Source organism: Bos javanicus, chromosome 17 (assembly GCF_032452875.1).
Source record: "Bos javanicus breed banteng chromosome 17, ARS-OSU_banteng_1.0, whole genome shotgun sequence".
NCBI classification, from domain to species: domain Eukaryota; kingdom Metazoa; phylum Chordata; class Mammalia; order Artiodactyla; family Bovidae; genus Bos; species Bos javanicus.
The window spans coordinates 29,552,819-29,579,833 of record NC_083884.1 but is presented as its reverse complement, the minus strand read 5'-3'; the positions used below and the strand labels follow the sequence as shown (position 1 = coordinate 29,579,833).

Below are 27,015 nucleotides of genomic sequence, written 5' to 3'. Positions count from 1 at the left end.
ATCTGCTTACTGTATCTGCCTCTGGGCCATTCCCTGCCTTGTTCATCATATCTTTGGCATCTACCTTGATACAATTGAATGAATATGTTAACTAATCCACTGCTTTTTAACCCATGTGTCAGGAGAGGCTGAAGGAGAGCGATCTGCATGCGGGATGTTACCTGTGCTTCCCGAGGAGATGACGCCCTGAGCAGCTACCACATGTGCTTGGTTGTCTCGGCTCATCCTCCCTGTTTCCAAAGGATGGTCACTTGACTGATCCAGCCAGCGTCTTTGGCCAATGACTTCCTCTTACTTGGCCTTTCTAGGCAGTGTTCAGATTATAATCAGGCTTCCTAGGTGTTTTTTTTTGCTTTTTGGGCAAAGTCCCAAATGCCTAATAATTAGTATTTTGTCTACTTAGCTGTTATGCTTCTCATGGCAAATGGACACTCCAGGCTCCTGTAAATTGTATCACTTTGAAGCCAGTTTTGATGAAATCAGATAGGATGTTAGAAGAGCCCTGTTGAGGACTGGACCCAGAGTTCCGGGGGTGTCTGTTGTAGCTGCCCTTTGAAGTCTTTTTTTTTTGAAGTTTTGCTCAAGACCCATTTCTGTGAAGTCTTTATTTCACATTTAATCCAAGAGAATCTCTGTTCTCTAGAACTTAACTATAACCTTTTAGAGACACACATGTATAAACCATTTGAGTGATGATGCAAGGCAGGAGTTGATTGCGTGTTAAAATAGTACATTAAAAGGCTGAGTGAAAAAGTTCTAAAAGATGAAAAAGGTGAAATGAGTGGTACTGAATGTAAGTGGTTTTACTTGGAGTGGTGGGATGGTACTTGGTGGTTTTGAGCTGAGCCCTGGAGAAGGGATGGGATTGGGATGGATGAGTGAGGAAGAAAGGGCCAGGGAGCACTGGGAGTAGAGGCTGAGGCTGGAAAGAAGAGGTGTTTATGATAGAGGCCAGGCAAGCTGGTTAGGGGGTCTTGGTAGGAGAGATGTTTGGGTAGAGCAGGGAGGGGCCAGATGGTGGAAAACCTGGGTTTCTAGCTGGAGCCATTTGCAGTATGAAACGGAGAGATTGGTGGAGGAAATAGCTTGGAGAGGTCACCTCATAGGATGGATTAATTTGCTGTAATAATTCCATAAAGAAGGCTGAGCATTGAAGAATTGATGCTTTTGAACTGTGGTGCTGATGAAGACTTGAGAATCCCTTGGACTGCAAGGAGGTCAAACCAGTCAATCCTAAAAGAAATCAACCCTGAATATTATTGGAAGGACTGATGCTGAAGCTCCAATACTTTGGCCACCTGATGCAAAGAGCCGACTCATTAGAAAAGACCCTGATGCTGGGAAAGATTGAGATTAGGAGGAGAAGGGGTGACAGGATGAGATGGTTGGATGGTATCATCGGCTCAATGGACGTGAGTTTGAGCAAACTCTGGGAGATAGTGAAGGACAGGGAAGCCTGGCATGCTGTTGTCTATGGGGTTGCAAAGAGTTGGACTCAACTCAGTGACAGAACAACAACAAAGAACAACAACAAAGAAAACCGTGGTCATGGAGAAAGGAAGGATAGTGCCTAAAGCAGTCTAGGTGTAGGTGGCTAGAGACCTGGTGGGGCAGTAGGGGGACTTGAAAGGATCACATTTTATGAAATGATGAGCCTTTGCAATTGAACAGAAAGGTAAGAAAGGATTGTTGTTGATGTTGCTTAGTCGCTTAGTCATGATTCTTTGTGACCCCATGGGCTTTAGCCCACCACGCTCCTCTGTCCATGGGATTTCCCAGGCCAGAATACTGGAGTGGGTTCCTGTTTCCCTCTCCAGTGGATCTTCCCGACCCAGGGATCGAACCCACGCCTTGTGCTTTGGCAGGTGGATTCTTCACTGCTGAGCCACCTGGGAAGCCCAAGAAGAGATACATATTAGTAAATAAGTGAGCAAATAGATTCTGAATATGAAGGCACTGCAGAGAGTAATATGCTAGGTTATATATATATATATGTATGTATGTTAAATATACAGTGTTTTGCCCAAAATGTGCTGCCGCTTTTTGTTACCTCTTTGTTCTTCAGGACTCAGCTCAGAATCTTGCCAACGCCATCAGCGTGTGTTTCTCTAGTCTTGTGTTGACCACTGTCAAGCACTCACCATGTTGAATTCCTGCTGACCAATCTGTCTCCTCAGCTAGACCAGGAGCTCCCTGAGATCAGACGCAGTCGTTGTGCTCCAGCACCTCCTCATACATTAGACATTCAGATGTCTGTGGGATGCATTATATGCTATTACGTTTTCTTGCTGCTTTCTCTGGAGCGTTGCAAGTAGCCCTTTTAATTGATTATTACTTATCTTACTGCCATCTAGATAATAATCAGCGAGTGTCCTAAATGATGCTGAGGGCCCTCTGCTTGCTCTGTTGGTTTTCATTGGACAGATGTTTGCAGCTTACAACCACTGTATCGTGTGTCTTAAAGACAGTAACATGTGCAGACTTTGATTTCTTGATGGAGTAAGTAACCCCAGGTGAGATACATCAGCCTGATGTCAAGGTTTAAGTACCTCAGAGCCACGGAGGCGGCGATGCTGGTGTGCCCTCACCCCGTTACTGTGCAGGTTCCCTGGAGAAGTGCAGCACGCACAGCATTCTTCACCTCCTTTACTCAGGCTCTTTCAGGGCTGGTGAGAATGGAGTTCATTAGCAGGGAAATACTATTTTTACTTTGCTTTTACTTGCGTGTTTTTGCTTGGAAGTATTTTTGTGTGTTAGGAGCATCATCCGTTTGGCCAGTGCTTGCATTTTGCATATAGTGACTGTTGAAAGCATGTGCTTTCTCTGAGAGCTGTGTGTGAACACTAGGAAGAGAGCATTTTGATGTAAAAAGATTCTGAGTTTTCCAAACTCTTCTGTTTAGGTAAATGCTAGTTGTCCGAATCAGTGAAGATGCAGCCAACATTTGTTGCCTCATCTCTAGCCGGGGAGAGTTTAGGGACCTTCTCAGCCTCTTTCTCTTCCTCACCGTTCTTAACACCTGCTCACGATAGGGGGACTGCATTCTTCTTGCCCTGATGCTCCACACTGTGACTCTTAAGGAATTCCTCTTTAGGAAGCACTTTATTTTTCTCTTTTTCTTGCTCTCAAGCTCTCTTGCAGTGTAGGATTTAGGAGCTGAAGCTGCTACTGGGAACGAGTCGGTCTTTGCCTTTCTGTTTTCCCCTGGTGCCTCCTGACGGTTTAGAGGGGGAGGGCAGGGGTGCCTTCTAGAAGGTGGGAGGACAGCTCAGCTGTCAGCACCTGGCGTTTTGGCAGAGGGTGACAGGGCAGGGAGGATAGTCACGTGGGCAGGGGGCCACAGGAGTTTGCCGACTGAGGAACTTTATCTGGGGTGGGCCTGCCCTAGGTTGCTGGGTGTTAGAGTTACGGGTGAAGAGGGCTCTGCAGAAAAGCCAGGGCTGTGGGTGGGGCCTCACTGGTTGTAGATTTTATGACTGTAGACGCTACCTGTGACCCAGATCAGGACTCATGTCCTGGCTTCCTCTTGGAAATTCTTTTAATCATCTTTTGAAGAATCATGTGGTAAAAACATACAAACCTTAACTGGTGAGTGTCTCAGAAGGAAATTTCCAGTATAGATTAGAGGCCTGAATGTTTGAAAGAACCATATAGGTCTGCTTTGAAGGTGGGAGCAGATGCATTGTATGGAATGCTTTCAGCTTTTCTTGACTTCAGTTTTCCAGTTCCACTTAGAGCGGACCTTTGGGTTTTTATTTCTGACTTGTAGAGCAGTTTCTGTCTTGTTCTGTTCTAGCATAGTGATGCTCCACATTCTTTCCCCATGCGGTTCCTGTGTGCCCCACTCATAGAAACTCAACACACTGCGATGGTGGGATTCCCAGGGAGGGAGAGGTTGGGATATACTTTTCTGAGAGGCTGAGCGGGGAGGGGATGGCTGACCAACCATACTTTGACTTGGAAAGCCCTCCTCTCTCTTTGGGAATTACCGATATGGCAGTAGTATCTGGGTCCTAAAGATGGCAAGGTGATGAGTAATTTTTAGTTTGGAAAAGCTTTTTGGTTGTGTTTGGAAAGCTGCCCTGTCTGAATATAACCTCATGGTCATCTGTGGGAGTTCGGTGGTGGCCATTCAGTCTCAGCCCACCGCCCTGTTTCTCTGTTCTGTGGTGATGGAGGCCTGTTACCACCAGTTGCTTGGCAGGAGCTGGCTGGGTAGACTGGGTGTCTGCTCAGACTGCTTTCTTCATTTGGTTGAGTTGGGTTGGACAAGGCCTGTAAGGAGTTGGGGAAAAGGTAGTGAAATTGGATTTTGCCTGCTTACAATGTGACCTTGGGCAGGTCACCGCCTAAACCTTTTAGACTTGAGTTTTCCTCCTGAGTAAAGGGGAGGAGTCTGGATAAGAATGAATTGCTGGGGTGTTGGAGATGACTAGGATAGGTATTTGCATTCCCAGTGTCCGATTTGTTTTGCTCCTAGAATTCTAGGTATTCAGTTTTTAGGATTCTTTCAGCAGTATTTGCCTGAGAAGCAATGCTGCCCAGAGCAGTGTAAATATTCACACATCCCGGCATAGCCCCATCCCTAACCACCCGCCCACCCCAATACACGTGTGAAATATGAATCTGTATATAGTGAGGAAGCACTGTGCTCATTGCCATGGGTTTTTTTCTGCAGAGCTTGCTGCCAGTCAGCTAAAGAGACTCCCGGAGTAGTTGTAGTGATAATGTCACAGGAGCAAGAGAGAAGCCTGGCACCTTTGGGAGACCTGCTGATGTGTAATTTCTCCACCTCTCCCCCCCTTTTTGAACCTGTTCTGTTAATAATTGCACCTAATTATGTCTCTTTGGTCTTTTTACTGTTTATAATTCAAATGCTACTTAAAGCCGATTGTTTGCGTTTTGTGTGCTGTAAATCCTGGGCTGCCGTCTGAAGCACGACTTGCTGGTTGTGTGTTATCATTTTGGGTTAAGTGCTGTCTCATTGCTTTGCAGGCTGCCTGCTGTTTCCCGGGGAGATCATGAAACGAGGTCGCCTTCCCAGCAGCAGTGAGGATTCTGACGACAATGGCAGTAAGTCCTGCTTTGTTGTTCTTGGAGCCTACCAGGGTTTGGGTCCATGTAAAAACAGGATTTTTTAATGTAAAGCTTTAAAGAGCTGAGGCGCTTCATGTATCAGGGAGGTCAGAAAAGAGCCAAGGCCTGAGTATCACATCTGAGTGGGATACTGCAGGTCTTTATCTTCCTGGGTGAGGTTGAACGCAGGCGGCATTCCTCAGGCTTCCTGTTTGTTGTCCAAAGGTGAATAATCCAGTTTCCAGAGTCACTGGTGTGTCTGTTTTTCCTAAACATCATTTACAGCACCTCACAGTTGTTCTTTATGAAAAGGGAACTTAATCGAAGCCAGTTAATTATTAACTAGTCCAGCCTGATACAAAGGGAGATTGGGCTGCCTGGTGTGATGTGAAAATATCAAGCACAGGTTTTTAGTAGGTCACGAGTCAGCGCTCTTCAGTGGATTTGTACATGACTGTATTTAATAATACTACTGTCTGCGACTCAGCTCTCTGGCATCCTCATATTTTCACAGTGCAGCTGAGAACCAGAAGTTAGTTGGCTTCCAGGCAGTCAAAATAAATGTCACACAGTGTCTGTGTATTGGGAAGCTCACAGACGACCCAGGGAAGAGTGTCTTTCAGATAACAAGGAAATTTTGAACCTAGCAGTGTGCCTGAGCTCTGGCCCATTATCTTATGTTTTGTATTACAGATCAGATTTGGGAAATCTTGAAAGAATGCTTGCTCTGCTGAGTGATGGGAAAGGTATTGGGCCTGTTTACAAGGAACTCTGTCTTTGACACATTACTCTCCATCAGAGCTGGATCTTATCAGGACAGTTGGAGATGGCTTTCTTATGCACTGTGGAAATGAATATATGTAGAAGACACACATTCAGAGGAGGGAGGGGCCAGGGAAGGAGTATGTAGGAATATATGTAGAAGACACACATTCAGAGGAGGCCAGGGGCCTCCTCTATAGAGGAGACGGGAGTTGAGCAGTCCTGAAGGATGAAATTGTTTTATGCAAACTGTTGTTTTTCTGTGCTCCAAGTTTTGGCAGATTCAGTTAAGTTCATTTCAGTCGCTCAGTTGTGTCCGACATTGTGAACCCATGGACAGCAGCACTTCAGGCCTCCCTGTCCATTGCCAACTCCCGGAGTTCACCCAAACTCATGTCCATTGAGTTGGTGATGCCATCCAACCATCTCATCGTCTCTTGTCCCCTTCTCTTCCAGCCCTCAATCTTTACCAGCATCAGGGTCTTTTCCAATGAGTCAGTTCTTTGCATCATGTGGCCAAAGTATTGGAGTTTTAGCTTGAGCATCAGTCCTTCCAATGAATATTCAAGACTGATTTCCGTTAGGATTGACCGGTTGGATCTCATTGCAGTCCAAGAGACTCTCAAAAGTCTTCTCCAACACCACAGTTCAAAAGTATCAATTCTTTGGCACTCAGCTTTCTTTATGGTCCAACTCTCACATCCATACATGCCTACTGGAAAAACCATAGCCTTGACTAGACGGGCCTTTGTTGGCAAAGTAATGTCTCTGCTTTTTAATATCCTGTGTAGGTTGGTCATAACTTTCCTTCCAAGGAGTAAGTGTCTTTTAATTTCATGGCTGCAATCACCATCTGCAGTGATTTTGGAGCCCAGAAAAATAAAGTCTGCCACTGTTTCCCCATCTATTTGCCATGAAGTGATGGGACTGGATGCCGTGATCTTCGTTTTCTGAATGTTGAGCTTTAAGCCAACTTTTTCACCCTCCTCTTTCACTTTCATGAAGAGGCTCTTTAGTTCTTCTTCACTTTCTACAGATTAAAAGCAGCAGAATTAAAAACAGCAAATTAGAAAGCAAGGCTTTGCTGTGGGCAGCACACTGACAGCCAGCAGAACTATTAGAAACAGAAGAACTCAAACATAGTTTGATTGGAGCTTTGGGTGCAGGCATGGAGCAGCTCGGAGGAGAATTGGTGGTGATGGGAAAGCTGTGACCAGATGGGGAAGGGCTGTGACCCTCCCAGACAGACAGTGGGAGCTGACCTTTGGCACTCCCACTGGGAGTGAACTGGGTGAGGAAAGCAGAGGCCCAGGTGTGAGCGCTCCAGGCGCGGGGCTTGCCTTCTGTTCAGGGGACTGTGTGAGGGGGCTGTACCCCACCTGTGGGAGCCGTTGGGAATGCCTTCTGAACTTCTTGGTACTTGTTGGTTCATGGCCCTCACTACTTGTTTTCTTTAATATTTACTTAGGCCTTTTACTCCTTGAGGCAAAAACGAGCTTAGGTATCCCTTTTCTGCACCTCTGGTGCCTGTCAAAGTGTCCTCTGGAGTTGTATGCACTCAGTAAGTGCTTGCTGAGTACACAGTGTCGTCCTGCAGCAATTGCAAAAAGGAAACATTGCTTTTTAGGTTCAGAATTAATCAGAAGAAGGGTTCATGAATTACTTCCAGTGCTTGATGAAAGGCCCAGAGAGGCCTCTTGCCCTGCATTTTTGGTTGAGGAACAGGTCTATGCTTGCTCTGACTCGGGCCTCTTGTCCACCTTGGAAGGGCTGAGTCACAAAAGGTTCTTCTCTCAGACTTAGACCCTTCTGCTTTCTGGAGTAGAGCTGCCCAATAGAAGGGAAATGTTGCAGTATAAGTAAGGAACTGAGTTTTAAAATTTTATTTAATCTTAATTAAAATTTAGAAAGCCACATGGCTAGTGATTACCGTAGTGGACAGTGTAGTTCTGGACCCTGGCCCAGTCCAGGCCTCGTCAGCTGCCCAGAGGCCCTTCCATTCATCATTGCCGACAGACGTAACGAATCCCACAGCCTTTGTGGCTTAAACAACAGACATTTACTTCTCATGATTCTAGAGGCTGGAAGTCCAAGGTCAAGATGTTGGCAGGTTTGCTTTCTCCTGAGGGCTCTCTGCTTGGCTTGCAGACCGACTGCCACCATCTTACTGAGTCTTCACAGGTCTTTCCTATGACCATGTGCATCCTTGATGTCTCTGTGTTTAAATGTCCTCTTGTGATCAGTGACATTGGATTGGGACCCATCATTTTAATCACCATTTTAAAGGCTTTATCTCCAAATAATATAATACAGTCACATTCTGAGATACTGGAGGGTTATGTTTCAACATAAGAAATTTGGGGGGACATAGTTCAGCCCATAGAAGACCAGATGCTTCATCTAAACCTGTTTTTTCACCCAGAGCTCTAGGAGGAAGAAAGGTGTCCAAAGTCCCCACCAAAAGTGTATCCATCAAGTCACCTTCTTTGTAATGGGCTGGTTTTGGCCTCCAGCTAATATGTTTGTGTCTGTGCTGGTCTCCCTGCAGACTAAGGTAGATATTTATGATGTGCTGGAGGGTTAATGTAGGTAGACCACGAAGCTGGTTTTTCTTCTGCCCTGGGCTCCACATGGAAATTGAGCGGTGGTGGTAGAGGATGAAGACGATAGCTGCTCATAGAAGGAAGGCAGGCTGGCCTCGTCATGGTTGACCCAGGGGAAAGTGTGTGGTGGTACTTTGTGGCTGTGCTGCCGTCTCGGCCTGCTGATTTCGTCGTTAGGGTGGGTGATGGTTGTGGCAAACAGCTCTCATTTAGAACCCTTAGAATGCTGGGTCATAGAGACACGTGCACACATCTACAGCATAAACACACTTTGCACCTTCTCTGAGGGCGGCTGCTGTCCCGTGTGGGCCTCTGCCACCAGCCTGCCTGTGTGCGTTGGATGCCATCCTCTCATGTAGGCACGCGGTGGGTGTGAGTAGGGTGCCTTCTGCCTCTGCACTCAGGTACCCAGAGCTGAGCCTGCCCTTAGTTGAGTCTGGGTGCTTGGAAGCCTTGCTCATAACAAGGGCTGTGTCAGTGCAGTGGCCACTCCCCAGCCTTTCCAGCCTGCATTTCTGACAGAAGTTTGGCAGCAGCTCCCAGCCCAGCGCCTCACATGTCCAAGTGGAGAAGAGACAGCTGCAGACATCAGCTTGCGGCCCCCACATAGCCCTGGCTGGGCCCGGCTGGCCTCCTGGGCCGGAGCCCTTTGCTTTGATTTCTGGCTTGGTGCAGGGGAATAGCTGCATGGTATTTACAGTTGGGGATGCACAGGCACTGTCTGTGCCATGCAAGCCCGCCTCCAGCTGCAGGCATAGCTGTGGGAGCCTTTCTCCAGGTGCCCTGGACTGCCAGCCTCGCAGTTGGATGAAACCGTGTTGGAGTGTTCGCGGGCTGGGCTCCTGGGACGGGGTGGCTCAGCCAGTCTCGGAAGTTTAATGCCTTGTGCCAGGGTGCAGCCTCGGGACACAAGCGCTTTATCTCTTCCGAGTCCTTGGGCCTCCGTCTTCAGGGGTTTTGGCAAATGCAACAGTGGGGCTAGTTTCAGTGTTTCCACCCAGCCTGAGGGGGGAGGAGAGGAGCTGGAGCTGGAGCTGGTCATCAGTGGCCAGTGATTTAATCAATCACGCTTGTATAAAGAAGCCTCCGTACAATCCTGAAAGCACAGAGCTCGGTGAGCCTGCAGGTGGTGGCCCTGCGCTGGCTGGCAAGAACGGTGCACTCTGAGAGCCCTCGGATGCCAGTGCCCTTTGCCCAGGCCTTGTCCTGTGCGTCTCTTTATTGGCTATTGATTCATCCCCCTCAGTATCTTTTTTATAATAAATTGGTTATCTAGTATGGAACGTGTTTCTTTGAGTTCTGTGAGCTGCTCTGACAAATGACTCGAGGAGAGGGTCTTGGGAACCTCTGCCAGTCAGAGGCACAGGTAACAACCTGGGCTTGGCAGCTGGCCTCTGAAGCGGATGGTGGTCTTGTGGGACTGAGTCTGTGGAATCTAGTTCTGTCTCCATGTCAGAATTGAGTTGAATTCTTGGACATCCTGCTGGCACCTGACAGTTGCTTGTTAGGATGTGGAAGCTTCCACAAGCGCATATTGGAATTGGGTCTAGGAACCATTTTTGCCTCATGCCTCAAATTTCAGGGCTGCGTTGACCTCCCTGTGGGAAGGTCTTGGGTGAGGCGAGGGGCTGCGGAGCCAGGCGCCTTGTGGACGCCTTGCCTGGTCTGCCGGTTTCCACACCTGTGCTGACCCTGAAACACTTCTGTCTTTTCCAGTTACCCAACCAAGTTCTGCTCCCTCAATTGTGATGACAAAGACACAGAAGAAAGTCAACCAACTAATTTTTCACTTAGCAATGCAGGTTGTTGAGTGACAAACATGAAGTTATGTGAGGACTTTGGTTTTCCTGGGCTCTCTCCAGCTTACAGATAAACAGTGAAGAAGCACCAAAGTTTTTAGTGGATGAAACATGCTTTCTCATTTGGACCTTTTGTGTTACATGTTTTTAATAACTTGCTTTCACTTTTTTTGTTTGTTTGTTTATTTGACTGTGCTTGGTTTCCTTCATGACAAGTCTTCAGAGGTTTCTCAGTGGTTTCTCTTTTGCATAAAGGTTAGTAACTCTGCTTCCGCTTCTATTCCTGTGTGACTGGACCTTTAATTTGCTCCTTTCCCACCATCAGTTGAATCTTGGGACACTGAGGAGTTGTGTAGGAATTCTTGAAATGTGGGAATTTTGGCTCAAGTACTGCAGAATGTGCAGTACGCGTGTCTCCTCTAGGCACGTGGAGATGGCTTTATCCCTTTTCACACCCAGCTTGTGGCTTGTCGACATTGATGGGCAGAGCATCGTCTTGAGCTCAAGGAGCAACTAGCACCTGATCTGCTACATGGACTTGGACTTAACAGAAGGGCTGGGTGACTATGAAACAAAACATTTGTGTCAGTTGGTTGAAGGCCCAAGTATGTTGAAACATTCCTGGGCCAGTGCTCTGAGCACGCACCCATCAAGCTTTGTGCTTTGGAAGATAAACTGCAGAGCTAACAAGCCATTTTGGGAGGGAAGGGGCTTGGGCTGTGGGAGGTGTGGGGTCAGGCCCTGGTAGAAGGAGCAGTGGTGTGGGAGGCGGGTCTTCTATCACACAGCGCAAGCAAATGGGCACTGTGTTAAATCTGTTCCCTTCTCTCAGACTGGACATTCCGCAGCACCACCTCACTGGTGCAGGGCTGGCCTCGCCTTGCTCTCTCCAGTCTGCACTGTTGTGACATCGACTGGCCCTCTGGGCTCCATACTTGCTGGTCCTAAGCACCTCATTTTGTTGAGCTGGTTTAACACTCCTAAAAACACCAGCGTGGGATTTAGGGTCTAGAAGCGGGGTCTGAGATAGGAGATGCACCATTTGGTCGGGGGTGAGGTTCTTTCGTATTTTGCATTTGTGGTGGGGTGAGCACCCAGCTGTGCTGCCTGCCATTCAGTCTCTGCTGAGCCTTTCGTGCGCTGCACCACCTGGAAGGCTGATGTTGGAGGCGTGTGCAGTATGCAGTAGATTTACTCTTGGGGTTTCCCCTTATTGGATCTAGGGCAAGACAGCATGACTATATTTCGAAGGACAGTGTTGAAGGTAAATGCAGACTAGAACCGGAAAGCAGGGTGAGTAGTGCAGAGTGCGCACAGGATCATGCTCGTGATGCTGCGACCTGCGAGCCTTCTGTCGCTTTCATCACCCCTGCATTTCTGTTTTAAGGGAAGATGGGGATAATAAAACAAAGCAGGGCTTTATTTTTCGCTAATTCTTCTCCGTGTTTAATAAGATTAATTGTTGATACTAAAAGTACATGTCAAGAATTTAAAAGTCACTTGTCAGTAGAGTGGACTTAACTCTAGGTAATAATATCTTGTGTATGGGCAGTAAGTAATTTTAAATGTTACTGCCGAATTTTTAGAGTTCCTAACGCTTCTCTTGAAAGCAACAAGAAAATAAAAAAGAAAATTTACTTGCCATATTCTTAGCTTATCAGTAAATGTCAGCACTCTGAAAACAAAAACAAAATATAGCATTTAACCCAGCATAATCTTACACATGGCTTTTCAGGACTAATGAGTGGCCAGTATTTTACTGTAGAGTAAATCATTGTCTCCTAGTCCTTTCGTGTTAGAAATACTGATTTTTTTTTTTAACCCAACATACTTAAAAAGTTCTATATCATAACTTTTTAAAATAAAAAATGAGTGTGAATTCTTCTGCTTGGATCATGGTCTGGGAGGAACCAGAGTGTGGCTGAGAGAGAACTCGTGTAGGGACATCAGGCATTGCTTGGAGGCTCCTGTGGACTTTGTAGATGGAGATGTGTTCTGGTCAGGAAGCAGTGGCCCCACCACGCTGTCTTTAAAGGCATTAGTGCTTTATTTTCCATGACCTCATTTTCCTTGCGCTCAAAAGCCTATCTTCTAATAGGTAAAACAGCGGTATGTTCTTAGTACCTGCCACCTTCTGTTCTTGAGTTATAGTCCTGAACAGCGACACTGTATTTTTGGCTACTTAAAGACATTTTTTAAAACATTAAGAATCTGCTGTGTGCATAGCACTGACTTCGTTAGGTGAACTGTATGTTGTAAATAGTTATTACATAGTTTTAAAGTGAATTAGAGGGAGCAACAAGTATCTGCTGCTGGACGAGGGAGGGAGGGACCAGCTGCTTCTCACTGTTGAGCCAAGTCTAGGTTCAGTACAGACCACCTGCATAGAGTAAAACGGAGCATTTTCTTCTCCTTTATTCTAAATGGATGGCAGAAAATCATCAGTTATTTTCTGCTCACACATACATGTTGACATGTTTACCCCCATGAAATCATAAAACTGAAGAGAATCCTTCCCTTCCCTCTTTCCCTAGTTAACCTCTGATCTACTTTCTGTCACTGTAGATTAGTTTATATTTTCCAGAGTTTTATATAAATGGAATAATATGTACTCTTTTTATCTGGCATTTTTCACTCCACATAATTATTACCACATTTATCCATGTTGTATGTATCAACAGCTCATTCTTTTTTAATGCCAGATAGTACCCCATGGTATGGATATGCTGCTATTTGGATGGTTTCTGGTTTTTGGCTTTATAAGTAAACTAAGAACATTCCTTATGTCGGTGATAATTTAAGCTTAGCTTTCACCCCAATCTTGCCCTTTCTGCAAGGTGAGTTTAGTATTAGTTTTTCTCTTCCTCCTTTTGCATTAGGCAAATTAAGAGGAGGAGAGACAGACTATTTCTGGGTGGACCAGTCTTTCTCTTGGGTAATAGAATTAGATGCCAAATTTGTAGCAGTTTTGAATATCTGTTTTTAAAAACAGGCAACATTTTTCAAGAATGTGAAAGCAGTCCTAGGAAAAGTTTCAAAATGATCACCATTCCTTGGACTGAGTTCTGTGCCAGCTGCGTGGAACCTTGAGAACCAGCCTGGAGGTTGTCCCTAACACTTCAGATAGCGATTTGCAGTAGAGGGGCCACCCCTCTGCGCCCTACGTCTCTGCCCCTCCCCGGGCTCCTGGGCAGTCCGTCGAGTCTGCTTGTGCAGACTGGCTGGGCTGCTGGAGGGTGGGCCCAAGGATCAGAGGGGGCAAGACAGGCCTGTCTAGAGACTGTGAGCTGCCCAGCCGCCTTCCTCTCTGGTTTCCTAATTTGGTTTCTGTCTTTCTTTTTCCAATAATGACCAGATTTAGAACTTTGTGCAAGTCAGACTTACCCCAGTATGCCCAGAATATTCCTTTCAGTGTGGGATTGAAACTTTCTTGTTCATTCAAGAGTCTAAGACTGAACCACTCAGTAGGATTACTGGTAGGAAATCTGTTCTGCTGGCCTAACCGCACAGTCAGTTGACCCAATAAACAAGCTCAGGACTGGTCATCAGCGGTAGTGCTTTTGCCTGTTGAGGGACGCTTGGCAATCCCCTTAGTCTCCGTCATGGCAAATCTGATGATAGGCTTACATGCAGAATCTGTTTCTTTATATCCCCAAGGTCTTAAGGGTGCTTTGATTGTGTCCCTTGTCTCTGGAATCTGTAGAGATAAGAGTTTCCTGTTTGAGTGAAAAGTGACTTTGTTGATAGAATGGCAGTCCCCCTCAGGTTTTAGCTATTATTTCGGGGGGAGGGGGAGTGGTGTTAATTTATGGGAAATGCTACAGTCTGTTCAACAGGGAGGAGAGTTATTAGGAAGCTAGACACACTGCAGGTAGTTAGGGTGGTTTTGGATCTCAGGCAGTGATACAGCATCCAGAGACAGGAGGCAGTGACAGGTGGAGAAGAGGGGCTGAGGTGCTGAGGTCCTGGGCAGCTGCATTCCACTCGGCCATTAATTGGATGTGTCCCGAGTTAGGAGAGTTTAGAATGACTCTTGAATAGAAGAAGAAGAAAAACAGGGTTGAATAAAATATTGAGCCCAGTTACTGTAGTGCTGAGTTGACCCACCTTAGGAACACCCAGGGCTTGCGTGATGTCTGATCCGAAGAGGGGAGCATGGACCTGGCGCTTGGGAGGGACACTAGTGTGGGAATGCTGGTCTGACAGTCTCCCAGGTGAGACTATGGGTGTAGACGAGCCCTCCCTGGGGAAGGACATCCGGAGCAAGAGGAACTCAGACATTGTGGCATTAAGGAGACATAGGCGGCCTGGTGGAGCTCCCCATTTCCATGATTTAGCGGGGGAAGGGGCCACATGATGGGATAAGAGCATCCTGTCCTCCGAACTCAGAGAAGGGCCGATGCTGGCAGGCATTTTCTGGGATAGGGGAGCAGGCAATTTTAAAGGTGATTTGGCCGCAGCCTCTAGTCTGTGGCAGGTCGGAGTTTTCCTATTGTAGGAATTGCTAAGTTCGTTTGTGGAGTCAGAACTTTTTTCCTAATGTTTTAGGGTATGGGTTTAGGATATAGCACAATGCTGTTAGCGTTTAAAAAGTTCCTGAAAGTTTTTTTAAAAGCTTCTGGATTTGTATATACCACTGTGAGACTCTGAACCTCTGAAGAAGTGCGGGCTTATGGATGAAGGCACCAGCTGCATGGTGCGCTTGAGCGCCTCTTCCCTCTGAGAGTGTGCTGTGATGCAGCGGCCCTGACCACTGGCTGCGGAGTGGTCTTGCTGGCTTGCTGTGGGAAGTGAGTGTGGGAGTGGAGGAGCTCTTGGGGAGAGGGGAGAGCTCGGCGGGGCACTGGCGGTCTCCTGGGGTGGCACTGAGGGCGCCTTGCTGCGAACACTCAGTGGTTTGTGTACCTCTGATTGATTGCTTTTCTTGGGACATTTGTGTCTTTAGGCCTGTCGACTACCTGGTCCCAGAATTCCCGATCCCAGCACAGGAGAAGTTCCTGCTCCAGACCTGAAGATCGAAAGCCTTCAGAGGTAATTTCTGAGTGCTGGTGTGACTGTGCATGTCCTGCGTGTGTGTGTGTGTGAGTGCATATGGTTGACACACACACCTGATTGTTGATACTGATGTCAGTGCGTTCTTGGGTAAGTTATGTAACCCCTCTGTTCCTCAGTTTCCAAATCTGTAAGATGGGGATAATGCAGGTGTTCACCTTACAGGATCCTTATGAGGATTCAGTGGATTAATACACAGAGGTAAATTGTGCTCAGTACCTGTTAGCTGTTATTAATTATATTGTTCAGTATTTTTGACTGAAAAATCCCATGGACAGGAGCCTGGCGGGCTCAGTCGGACATGCTCTGTAGGCAGCTGGTCCCTGTGTGAGAGCACCGGTCCCCATTGCTGGAAGCCCTCCCGGTGTCGGCGCTGGGCAGTCTGGGTGGTGCTGGCCTTGGCCCTGACCTGCGTTTTGTTCCAGGTTGTTGTTGTTTTTTTTAAGTTTCTGAGTTGAAATGACTTCATACTTGAAGTGCTGAGGTTCAGCGCTGCTGGGGACCTCTGATATCAAGTCCGTTTGAGGGCATCTGCCTCAGTCTTGAGCACCCTCTCCCGAGTCTCTAGTGCAGAAAGAGTGGGGTAACTGCCTTTTCTCTTCTTGTTGCTTCAGTTTGAATTTTTTTTCTTCTTTGGCAGGTTCCCTTATTAACACTGATACTTATCAGACTTGTTGGAATATGTTTTTAACTAATTTGCCTCCTGAAGATGTAGAGCTGAGACTTGAAAGGACTTCTCTCTTTAGGGCTGGGGAGGGCGTGGCTGACAGTTCACGCCCCTGGGGCATGGGCCCCTGGTCTCTCTTGTGCTTTTGTGGAAGGTGCACAGCCAGGTTCCTGCCAGTTCCTGGGACTTCAGTGACATACAGGGGGAAAGTCCAGATCCAAAATGGCAGGCTGGAGACACGGCCCTTTTATTCAGACCCTGCCTCAGACTTTATTATGGTGACGTTTATTAAAGTGATCACCAACCTGAAAAGTCACCAGGAAAAACAAATATGGACCTATTAGCAGGCATATAATGTGAACCGTACTTCGCAGCACAAGAAAGAACTCCCTGTCCCAAGAAGAGAGAGTTCAGCATTGTGACTTGTGTAAACAGAGTAGCTTACAGATGCAGGCTTACTTCGTGCCAAATACAACTTGGGGTGGTGCTAATGCCAGGGTCAGCACTTCCTCTTGTAGCTCTGAGACCCGAGTGGACTGAGGCAAGGCCCTGGTGGGAAGTCTCCATCAGGAGCAGCAGGCGTGAGGGGACTCCTTTTGTGGTTGGTCCCTCCTTGACCTGCTGTGCGGCACTGAGGTGCGCTCTTGGCAGAGGGTACCTTGGAGTCTTGTGGTCTGTTTTTGGCAGGGTGAGGAGAGGGTGGTAGCTTGCTTTCTTCTTTTTCTCTCCTCATCCTCTCCTTCCCTGACAAATGCTGCTTACCTAGCAGAAGTTACACTAGGTGAAGGAGTGCAAACACATTCTTTACAAGCTCATTTCTGCCTGGACTCCACTGGTCTGTCGTTGCTTCTCTCCTAGATTTTTGCAGCCTTTGCTCTTCCTGGTATTGACCACCCAAAACCTGCCCTTGCAGACACCTTGCTGGAAGCTCTGATGCCCAGCGGGCAGGGGCTGGGTGGAGGCAGCCTGAGGGTGGGAACAGAAGCCCTGGTGGCCCTGGGTTTTGGCTTGGTGTTGTTACATGGTTAGTGGAGTTCTAGTTCTTAAACATTTACCAGGAAGTTGCCCTTGAGTGGAATGACTCCCTCCAGGGGTTTTTAGGCACACGTCTTCAGCAGCCTGCTTGCTGACTTGGGAGTCTCTTAGCAGTTTCCCAGGGAGGACACTGAGGCTCTTGTGTCGTTGCTGGTGCAGACGTGGCCGTCTCGCAGAGCCAGGGAGGGAGTGAGGGCGTTGAGCTTCTGCCGCTCCCATCCTAAGCACGGCCCAGGGTATTGGCAGGCCCAGGGGTTTCCTCAGTAGGTAGACTGGTTCTCTGTTGAAACAGTGACCTGGTTACATGGCAGTACCATGGTTACCCTGCAGCTGCCAGTGCTCTGAAGAAGAATGCAAATACCCAGTGTCAGTGACCCTTTGCTCTCCCTGTCCAGGTGTTTAGGACAGACCTGATCACTGCCATGAAGCTCCATGACTCCTACCAGCTGAACCCGGACGAGTACTACGTGCTGGCGGATCCCTGGAGACAGGAGTGGGAGAAAGGGGTCCAGGTGCCAGTGAGCCCTGGGACCATCCCCCAGCCTGTGGCCAGGTAGACGTACCTTGGAGAGGGGCCACCCCTCCCCCACCAACGGTCTTACTGCCCTGCCAGCCAGCCGGCTGTGGGGAGCAGTGTGGAGTTAGCAGTAGGGCTTCTGGGGGAATAAGAAAGGTGGTAGAAACACGCCTCGGGTCCGCAGGTGGTGCTGTGGGCCTCCACCTTGGAAGGTGCTGCTCTCCTCTAGAGGAAGGTAAATTCCAGGACTTCCTGGGAAGTGGGGGGTGGGGGGGGACGCCTGGATGTAGGCACAGTGGCTCCCTCTTCTGGAGGCCGCTCTCCTGGGGAGGGGTGTCTGCCTGTCGTCCTGCTGGGTCAGCGCCACCTCTGGGGGAGGACGGGGGTGAGCAGTCCTGTCAGGTTAGGGCTATGTGGATGGGACCTTAGAGTTCTCCCTGGATAAACTTTGCCCACATGTTGTTAGAGACTTTCTCTGGATTTTACTTCCAAACCACTTTTCCCCTGAAAGGTTTTGAGGGTCAGGCTTTGATGACCTGCCTCAGCATGAAGCTGGGCTTGTTTGCTCACCTGTCTGAGGCTGCTCACAGGGAGAGAGCGCCCGACTTCACCGCCACCTCAGCTCCCTGCTTTGCGAAACGTCCTCTTTCACCATCACTGAGTGTGGCCTGAGTTTACCCTCAGCCCTCGCCCCCATCATGGCCTCAGGCGCTTGAGATGATCGAGCCTGATTATTGGGTTAGGGGTCCCTGGGACAAATGTCCCCATAAGTGCACAGGATTAAATGACCCTCCCAGGCCGGACTGCCGTCTGGGAAGTGAGTGGAATGTTCCCTGGGCTCTTTAGGTTTCACCCACCCCTGGGGCACAGCACCACCTAACTGCTCAGCACTGGCATCCCCAGTCCCAGGCATTCTGAGCCCAGCAAAGGACAAGTAAACACCCACACAGCTTGTGGAAGTTTTCACCTGAAACCCTGCCCTTAGTTGAGTAGGAGGAAAAACTCCCTTAAATTTGCCTATCTCAATGTCATATATTAATAGATAAAGTCACTCTGGTATTATAAGGGTGATGGAACTATGACGGACTCCTTGGACAGCTGGGTATAAATGCAAACTACCGGCGCCCTGAGACCTGGAGGTGGAGGGATGGTGTGGATGTGAGCGGCTCCTGGGCTGCCATGGTCTCTGGTCAGCAGTGGCTGGACCTTCTCACGTGCTGTCTTTCTCCTGAGCGGGTGTGAGGGCAGCAGTTCTCCAGGTGTTCACAGGTGGAAGTATGAGGAGCAGAGGGACCTTGCCTTCTCTCCTGGGATCCCAGGTGTGTGTTGGGAGTGTCCCTAACTTGGCCGGGACTCTGATTCTCAGGCTGCCTGGAGATGGCCGAGGCCCGAGTTTTAGCCCTGGAGGGGATGGTTCCTCCCTCGGCTCCCCAGCGCGCCGCTGTACCCGCTGTCTGTGTGGCTGCTCCTGTCTCTTCTGTGTCCCAGAGAACCCCTTGCTTGGTGGTCTCCAGCAGGGGCGGGCAGGCCTGGATTGTGGAGAGGGATCAGTCGTTAACCCTTGACACTTAGGGCGGGGTGCATTCTTGTGTGTGTGCGCTGCTGTCAGATGGCGGCAGGCACGCAGGGTCCTGGGAAGCCACACGGAAGAAGCTGGTGGTGACAACTTCGGTAGTTTTGTCACTTGACATCTAGTTTTATTTTAGGGGCTTTAATGACTCTACTGTATTTTATTAGCAGTGATGTTAGGGTGTTAACTCTCTTAACCAGGTGGTGACCTGGGGTTTGAGGGTCAGAGGTGGAAGCTCGCCTGGGGCCTTCTGACAGACAGACTTGCTTCCTTGTGGCAGGAAGGGTAACCCCACTGCCTTGTTTTCTTCTTAACCAGGGTCGTATCTGAAGAGAAATCCCTCATGTTCATCAGGCCCAAGAAATACATTGTCTCGTCAGGCTCCGAGCCTCCGGAGCTGGGCTACGTTGACATCCGCACACTGGCCGACAGTGTGTGTCGTTACGATCTCAACGACATGGACGCCGCGTGGCTGGAACTGACCAACGAGGAGTTTAAGGAGATGGGTGAGAGAGGGCTCTGTGGCCTTGTGTACAGGATGAGTAGAGGCCTGCAGGTGAGGGGAGAAGCTCCTCACCACCTGGGGGCGCCGTCGAGTCTGCGTGTGCTCCCTGGACGAGTGGTGGGCTGAGGAGGGCTGTGAGGAGGGGAGGAGCAGGGCTCCTGGTTCCCACCCTCACCTACAGCCCCGAACCCGCCACTTCCTTACCTCCAAGAAACTAGGGAGGCTGAGCTCTTCGGATCGCTTCTTCAGCGCTGACCTGCTGTTTCTCACAGTGGACTCCACTCCAGCCAAGCGCACCGATTTCCAGACGTAGCGCTTGTGCTTTCACCTCAGCCATCCCCTGAAGTCTTTTGCTAAACCCGAGCGCTCCATTTGTCTGTCCTGGCTTTCCCTGGGTGAAGCCCCACGTTAGCGTGGGTGTCGTGCCCATCGCGATCTAACTGTCTACACATCAGTCAGTTCTTGTGTGTGTGCAGCTCAGGGCTCCTGTACCGCCTTTGCTCGCATCTCCTTGTGTCACCACCAGGATGACACTTGGGTCTTGGCTTACACGCCACTTCTGATTGCTAAGAGTTGCCTGGAGTGTGTGGAGACGGCAAGTCAGTGAGGCCCAGTCTGGGTTCCCTACGAGAGACTGTGAGGATTAATTAGCTTTGTGCTGGAGGTCGAGGTCGGGAAGTGGTGGCACAAGCTCTTTGCAGCCTAGCTTATGTAAGTATGTATGAAATGGTGGATGGATTTCAAAGCCCTGCAGGACTGAGACTGTGTTTATGTGGGTCCCTGAGCCTCGCATGGGGCCTGGCGTGTGATGGGTGCCGCCGCGCCTTCTGCTCCCCAGCCCCTGAGTGGGAAAGACCCTGTGGACTGAGCTGGGAATTTTGACAAAGCTGATTCGTTCCTCATGGTCCTTGCTTTTAGATATTAGTGGCTAGACTGTTAGTAGGTGACAAGGTTGCTTTATAGAATCTGTTCAGAAGTTTCCTCTTGGACAGAATACTATGTTTCAGCTTCATAGACTTTGTGGAAACCCCTGTACGCCACTAGACTGGCGGGGGGGGGGGTCCTGAGTTAAGGCAGAGGGACCGACGGCCAGGGGCTGGGGGCTTCTGTGGATGGTGCAAGGGGTACTGCTGGGTCTCTGTCGGACAGTGAGGCAGTGCTGAACGATTTGGCAGGATAAGTGGTGCAGTTGTCTAACATATACTGAACACATGCTTGAAGACTACCTTGGCTTTCATTGTTTTTTTTAATGGTGAAAATTAATTATAGGGTATAGGGTTGTATTTTCAAAGCCAGTGATGTTTTCAAAACTGGTAGGAAGAATTGAGATGAAAGTGTCTGGCCACGCAGAAACAATCTCGTTATTAAATAGGGTTTGAGATGAGAGGTGGCTTTTTTGAATATGTGTTTATTAGGGCTTATCACAGTGCCAGCACTATTGTGTTCTCCAAGTTTTTAAAAACTGGAAGTGTCAATTAAATTTATGGTAATGCATAAGAGTTGTTGTTGGCTCTGATGACATTTCTGTTGTTTCTTAGATGTGTTTTACTATTTTTTACAGCCTGTTTTTTCTTTCTTGCATGAGTGTTTTCATTGTAGGAAGTTTGGAATACATCCACAAATGGAAGAAAATAAAAGTCTCATCCCACCACTAGTTATAACCATGATAACCACTTGAAGTTTATTTTTGGTCATTTCTTGCATAAGAGTGCATTTTATTTGATTCATAAGGAGCTGTCTTCTTTGCTTCAGAATTGCTTGTATTTCTGTCTTTCATGGGTCTGATTAGCTTATGCATCTCAACTAGTAAATTCAGAGGATGAGGAGGGATAAACCAGGTAAAAACATTTGAGTATTCACAGTGAAATCTGTTCTCAGCACCATTTTAAACATTCCATTCCATTGAAAAAATGGAATGTTTTTTGAAAAACTAACCAAGCCATACTATGTGGTCATGGTTTTGAAGTCTGTTATATGCTGGTGGTTATATATAATATAGTAATGAAATGACAGTCTAATGTATTCAATACTTAACATCCTTGAGCACTTCTGGGATTTATCTTTCACTTTTCTACCTTCCAGTGCTATGTCTTCAGTACCTGACCATAAAGAACAAAATGTTGTGTGGATATGTCTTTCTCCCTTTTAATTTAAAGATCCTTCCTTGAAAGGGTCAGAGAGATGTTCAACAGATAATATTTGGGACACTCAGGATACATTTATTTATTCATTGTGAATTCGTTAGTATAACTAATATTATAATATTTACTCATGGATTTATCAAAGTAGGTTTGCGGCATTTTTCCTCCAGGAATGCCCGAGTTAGATGAATACACCATGGAGAGGGTCCTGGAGGAATTTGAACAGCGGTGCTATGACAACATGAACCATGCAATTGAGACTGAGGAAGGTCTGGGGATCGAGTATGACGAAGATGTCGTCTGTGACGTCTGCCAGTCACCTGATGGTGAGGACGGCAACGAGATGGTGTTCTGCGACAAGTGCAACATCTGCGTGCATCAGGTAGGTGGGCATCGGGGCCTGGGAGGAAGCCACAAATGGGGGGCTAAGGACGTGTGCCCATCTCTTTCTTATTACCGGGTGTTTCAAGTATTTCTTGCTGCTTTTACAGCCAGGAGAATGGGATCCTGTATTAATTTGCTTGGGCTGCTCTAACAGAGTATACCACCAGCTGGATGACTTAAAATGACAGAAATTATTGTCTTGCTGTCTGGAGACGGGAAGCCTGAATTCAAGGTGTCGGCAGGGCCATGCTCCCTCTGAAGCGCCCCTCCTTGCCTCTCTGGCCCCTGGTGGCTTGCTGGCAGTCGTCGGCATTCCGTGGCTTGCAGCTGTGCACCGCTCTGGCCTCCAGCTTTGCCGTCGCTCCGTGTTCTCGCTATGTGTCTCTGTCTTGACACTTGGCCGTCTTGTAGGAAGACCCGTCACAGTGGGTGAAGGGCCCTCCCTACTCCAGTGTGAGCTCATCGTAACTGACTACATCTGTTTTCTTCTGGGTTAGGACTGACTTAAACTTTTTGGACACAATTCAAAACATCACTTTTGCTGACATCACGATAAACTGAGCCCTTAAACAAGAGGAAAGGGGCCCTTTTTCTTGAACGTTATCTCCTGTCCTCCCTGATGTCAATAGGATTTGGCGGTTGCTTCAGTAAGGATGGGCATAGGGTAATTTAAAAAGCTTGGGAGAATCTCAGTCTCGACTCTTCTTTCATTTATTTTTTAATACAATAATAATCTGTATTTCTGTGGGGACTGTGTTCATACAAACTCTTTGGAAGACTCTTCTGAGGTACTTGCTTTGAGCTCACCTGTTGATGCTGAGATTTACAACAATCTTGAAGACTTGTGTGGGATGGTGGCTTGGTGACCTCTGGGGAAGAAGAATCGAGTTTGTGATTCTCGGCTGTTTTTGTCCTTCTGGCTGCCTCCTGGGGGTCCCTTCTGCCCGGGCACTTCACAGGCTGTGTGGCCTTAGCCCATCTCATCCTCACGACACATGAACCATAGTCTCCTGCTGATTGTGTTATAGTAGCTCTGGATTTTCAGATGACCGAAGAGCTTTCCTTGGGATGATGGAGAATTCTCATAGAGGTGTTGTCGTCTCAACATGATGCGCGTTATGGCTACCATTTCACTCCTTTGTGCTATTTTACTTGGATGACATTTAGTTTTTTTTTTTTTTCCCTACCATTTTTACTCCCCGCCCCCCTCATCCTGAGAAAAGTTTTGTTTGAAAAAAAGAGTTCTACTTGGAAACTGCTCAAACCCTCTGTTTTATGAATGAGTCACCTGGTGTCAGGGTGGGCTACTCAGAGTCCCACAGTGGGTTACTGGCAGAGTTGAAACTGGAACCCCAGGGTGGGGGCTGGGTTGTGGGGGGCAGCTCTAGACACCCCACCCCCCAGCCTGGTCTCCTGTTCTTTTGGCCACACCTCATTGTCTCTTAGTATTTCCTCTGGGTCCTTTTTCTTTTGGGATGTTCTTCATGACTTGTCTTTAAGGCATCCTTTGTTTAATCTTCTAATTTACTTAGACTTGTTTTTCCAGTAAAAAAGAAAAAATTACCTGCTCAAATGAGACTTTTTTTCTGGAGTGCCTGATATAGACTTTTTTGGTATTTGAAGCCTTAATAGTGTCAGTTCTATAAAAAGTTTTGTCTTGTTTTGTTTTTCCAGTCGGGCTGTGTTGACAGTGGCTCATTCACGGCACTGACACTGCTCCTGAGCTCCAGCCTTAGTGTCACTTAACTTTGCTGCACTCCCATCCTGTGGTTTCCTTTTTGCGTCCTGGATATTCAGATTGCATAGCGGCTGTGTTTTTCCTGTCTGGAGAATTGGAGTTGTGTTACTCTGTCTCTCCACTTCCTGACTCGTAGTTAGTTCATTTAAGGATACAGTTCTGAACAGTTTGGTGTTTTTAAACGGCTCTGACTGTGCTCCTGGTCCCATCACGGTTTTCTTTCTCTGCTGCTTCAGCGTTTGCCTTTTCTTTCTTTGACCCATCTTAATGGCTTTTAGTTGCCTTGAGTTCTGCAGTTATTGCTGTCTTGTGTAATTTGCCATCTTATGTAAAGCAGGCTTTGTTTTGAACATCAGCCAAAGAGACCAAATTTCTTGTTTTGTCTAGAAGGTCTCATTTTTCTGTGCCTGTGGTGCTCACTTGGGGTGAGGAGGCGTGGGGGCCAGGTTAGTAGAGCTTGCTCAGCCTGGGGGCCCAGGCTGCCCCTTGGTTCTTTCTCATGTCCAGAGGTGTCTCATGTCACAGCTTTGGGAGACTCAGCTGCTTTGTGCTTTCTCCTCACTCTGTCTCAGCTGCATCAGTAAATCGGAGGGATGCCTACCCCGTCTAGCTCTGGAGAGTGTTTTGAGGGTTTACTGACTAATATTTGGAAACTTGGTACAGGGGGTATCTGTAGCTACACAGCAGATTTCTGTTGGACCTTTCTGTCCTTGAGTGGTTCTCAGGCCCCCCGCTGGAGTGTGTGTCCCCCACCTCCTGACGGTGAGGCTGCCCGGCACCTTTCCTGAAGGGAGTGCCTCTGTTTGGTGGCAGTTCTGTTAAACTCTTTCTAGGTGTTTAAAATTAATAGACATACGGGAAAAACAACTCTCTTCTCTCTTTTCCTTGGGATGTGCGGTGTCTTCATAGGCCTGCTACGGAATCCTCAAGGTCCCAGAGGGCAGCTGGCTGTGCCGGACGTGCGCCCTAGGCGTTCAGCCCAAGTGTTTGCTGTGTCCCAAGAAAGGAGGAGCGATGAAGCCCACCCGCAGCGGGACCAAGTGGGTGCATGTCAGCTGTGCGCTGTGGATCCCCGAGGTGGGTACTCTTCTGGGTGGTTCAGCTCCAGAGCCTGTGCTGCTCATTCTCACGGGGAGCCGTTCATTAATTAGCAGGCCTCATCGCAGCGGTTGAGTAAAACGCCGCCTGTGAATTACTACTCCTTTTTCCACCTTAAATTGAATCTGAGGCACGCTGTCACCTGGTGATGGTGTGAACGTTTGTAGAGACGTTGACTGGGAGCCACAGCTAGTTGGATTCCTGGGTGGAGGTGTTCAGATTTGTCTCCGCTGCGCACAAGCTCCCAGGAGCGGACCCATGGCGTTCACGTTGCGGCCTTCCCCTGAGGTGGGCTGTAACCCCTTGGAGCTGGCGAACCACGCAAGCCACACAGTTGTGGTTAAAGAACCACTGCTCTAGGTCACATTTGTGTGATTTTTATTAAAATTCTTACTTAGCCTCGACCTTTTTAATTTCAGGTCTGGTCTAATTTATTTCAAGTCCCAGACCTTGACTAATTTAATTTGCATGGCTCACTCTGAGAATATCATTTGTGATTCAAATTTTAGCATTTTTTGGTGTGTAATTTTGGTGCATTTTTCTCCTGAGGAAAAAAGTTATCTGAGTGATTTTTGAAGTGAGGCTTCAGGACTTGGGATCTCACAGTTTGGTATTAACAGGATACAGTTCAGTGATCCAGCCCGAACACGGAGAGGGCATCTTATTTATCTTGGCAGTTTTCTATTTAGTATGTAGTAAACATTTCTGACTGAGGAGAATGGTTTTTCTGTAGTGAAAGAGAGATACTAGTTTAAAAGCAGTCAGTACTTACTTACTCAGTTGTTCACAGTGTGTTTTAGTATATTTAAGATGGATTTCCAGCCTTGACCACTTCTCTGTGGACCAGAGGTGTACTCGTTTACCTTGTCCTGATACGTACACATCTGAGCTATCACTTGGGTGAGCAGTGAACGTTGGTATATCTGAATGTCTTTACAAACAGGATGTTTGCATCAGATGAAACCCAACCCCCTGCCCAGGTGTGGAGCTCGCCCCTTTAAAGTGGGATTTTACCTGTGCTAGGAGGGCGAGGGCCCCTTGGCATGCCCTGGTAGGAGTCGTGGGGAAGGAAGCATCTTGAAGTTTCTCTGTCTGTGGTCTGCCTTTGTCTGTCTGGTGGCCTCTACCGCTCTGTCTTGCTTTGTCTCGGCCTCCAGGTGAGCATCGGCAGCCCCGAGAAGATGGAGCCCATCACGAAGGTGTCCCACATCCCCAGCAGTCGGTGGGCGCTTGTGTGCAGCCTCTGCAATGAGAAGTTTGGGGCATCCATACAGGTAATCAGCTCGGTCGGGACAGTGTGACTGCCCTTCCCTGCATTGCAGGGCAGGGTTCTGAACTAACTCTCACAGGGTTTGGAGATGGGACTGGACTCCAGGAAGCACAGCCCTCTCAGGTTGCTGAGGGCGGTGGTGGTGGTGGGGGCGGGGGGTGCGGCCACACCCTGTGTGCGCGCCTTTGTTGGTGGGTTATAACCAGAACACCAGTTGTAACCGTCACAGGGCAGCTCAGAAGTCTGCCTGGGCTGCCCGGCAGTTCCAGTCTGTGCCTATTTCTCGTTGCTGCCACAAGCCTGGCGTCATGGGGACAGCCCTGGTGGCGAGCTGGAGGCTGGGCACTTGAGGGACAGTCACCCCCGACCTGCTGAGGGGCCCTGCTGGTGTCTGAGGCGTGCACGTGGGTTACTTGTCTTGGTACACAGTGTTTGGAGTCAGTTTGGCATGCTGATGCTTTTGTGTTTGGTAAAACAGGTACACCTTGGAGCACCAGCCGGGTAGGGGGCACTCCTGAGGTGCTGCTCCTAGGGTTCTACACAGCCTGGATTTCTGATTTTTTTTAATGCTCTTGTGTGTGGGGAGGTGGGGTTGTGGGGAGAGCCTGTATGTAAAAATTGTGCCTGTATTTTCTGTGTCCATGTGCAGGCAAGTGTGGAAGGTCATAATGTAGGAAGAATTAAGGAGAAAATATAGATGGCCTGGTGGTTTTCTGTGTTGTGTAAAAGACTGCTTGAGAAGTTAATTTCTGGGCCTCACGTTTTTGGCATCTAGTCTTGACTTAAGAGGCCTGAGAC

General features: G+C 48.2%; 1 protein-coding gene across 9 annotated transcripts in view; it reads left to right on the top strand.

Annotated features, from left to right (window-relative positions):
• JADE1 (jade family PHD finger 1) overlaps window positions 1–27,015 on the top strand; it is a 56,464-nt gene that overhangs the window by 13,952 nt on the left and 15,497 nt on the right. For 7 of the 9 annotated variants that reach the window (XM_061384191.1, XM_061384192.1, XM_061384193.1 and 4 more), the window contains 7 exons: window positions 4,996–5,073; window positions 15,186–15,271; window positions 17,390–17,547; window positions 19,400–19,587; window positions 21,898–22,109; window positions 24,759–24,926; window positions 26,105–26,221. In XM_061384191.1, coding sequence (XP_061240175.1) covers window positions 5,022–5,073; window positions 15,186–15,271; window positions 17,390–17,547; window positions 19,400–19,587; window positions 21,898–22,109; window positions 24,759–24,926; window positions 26,105–26,221 — 981 coding nt within the window. In that variant the 5' untranslated portion in view covers window positions 4,996–5,021. The other 2 variants (XM_061384189.1, XM_061384196.1) reach the window with 2 other exon arrangements.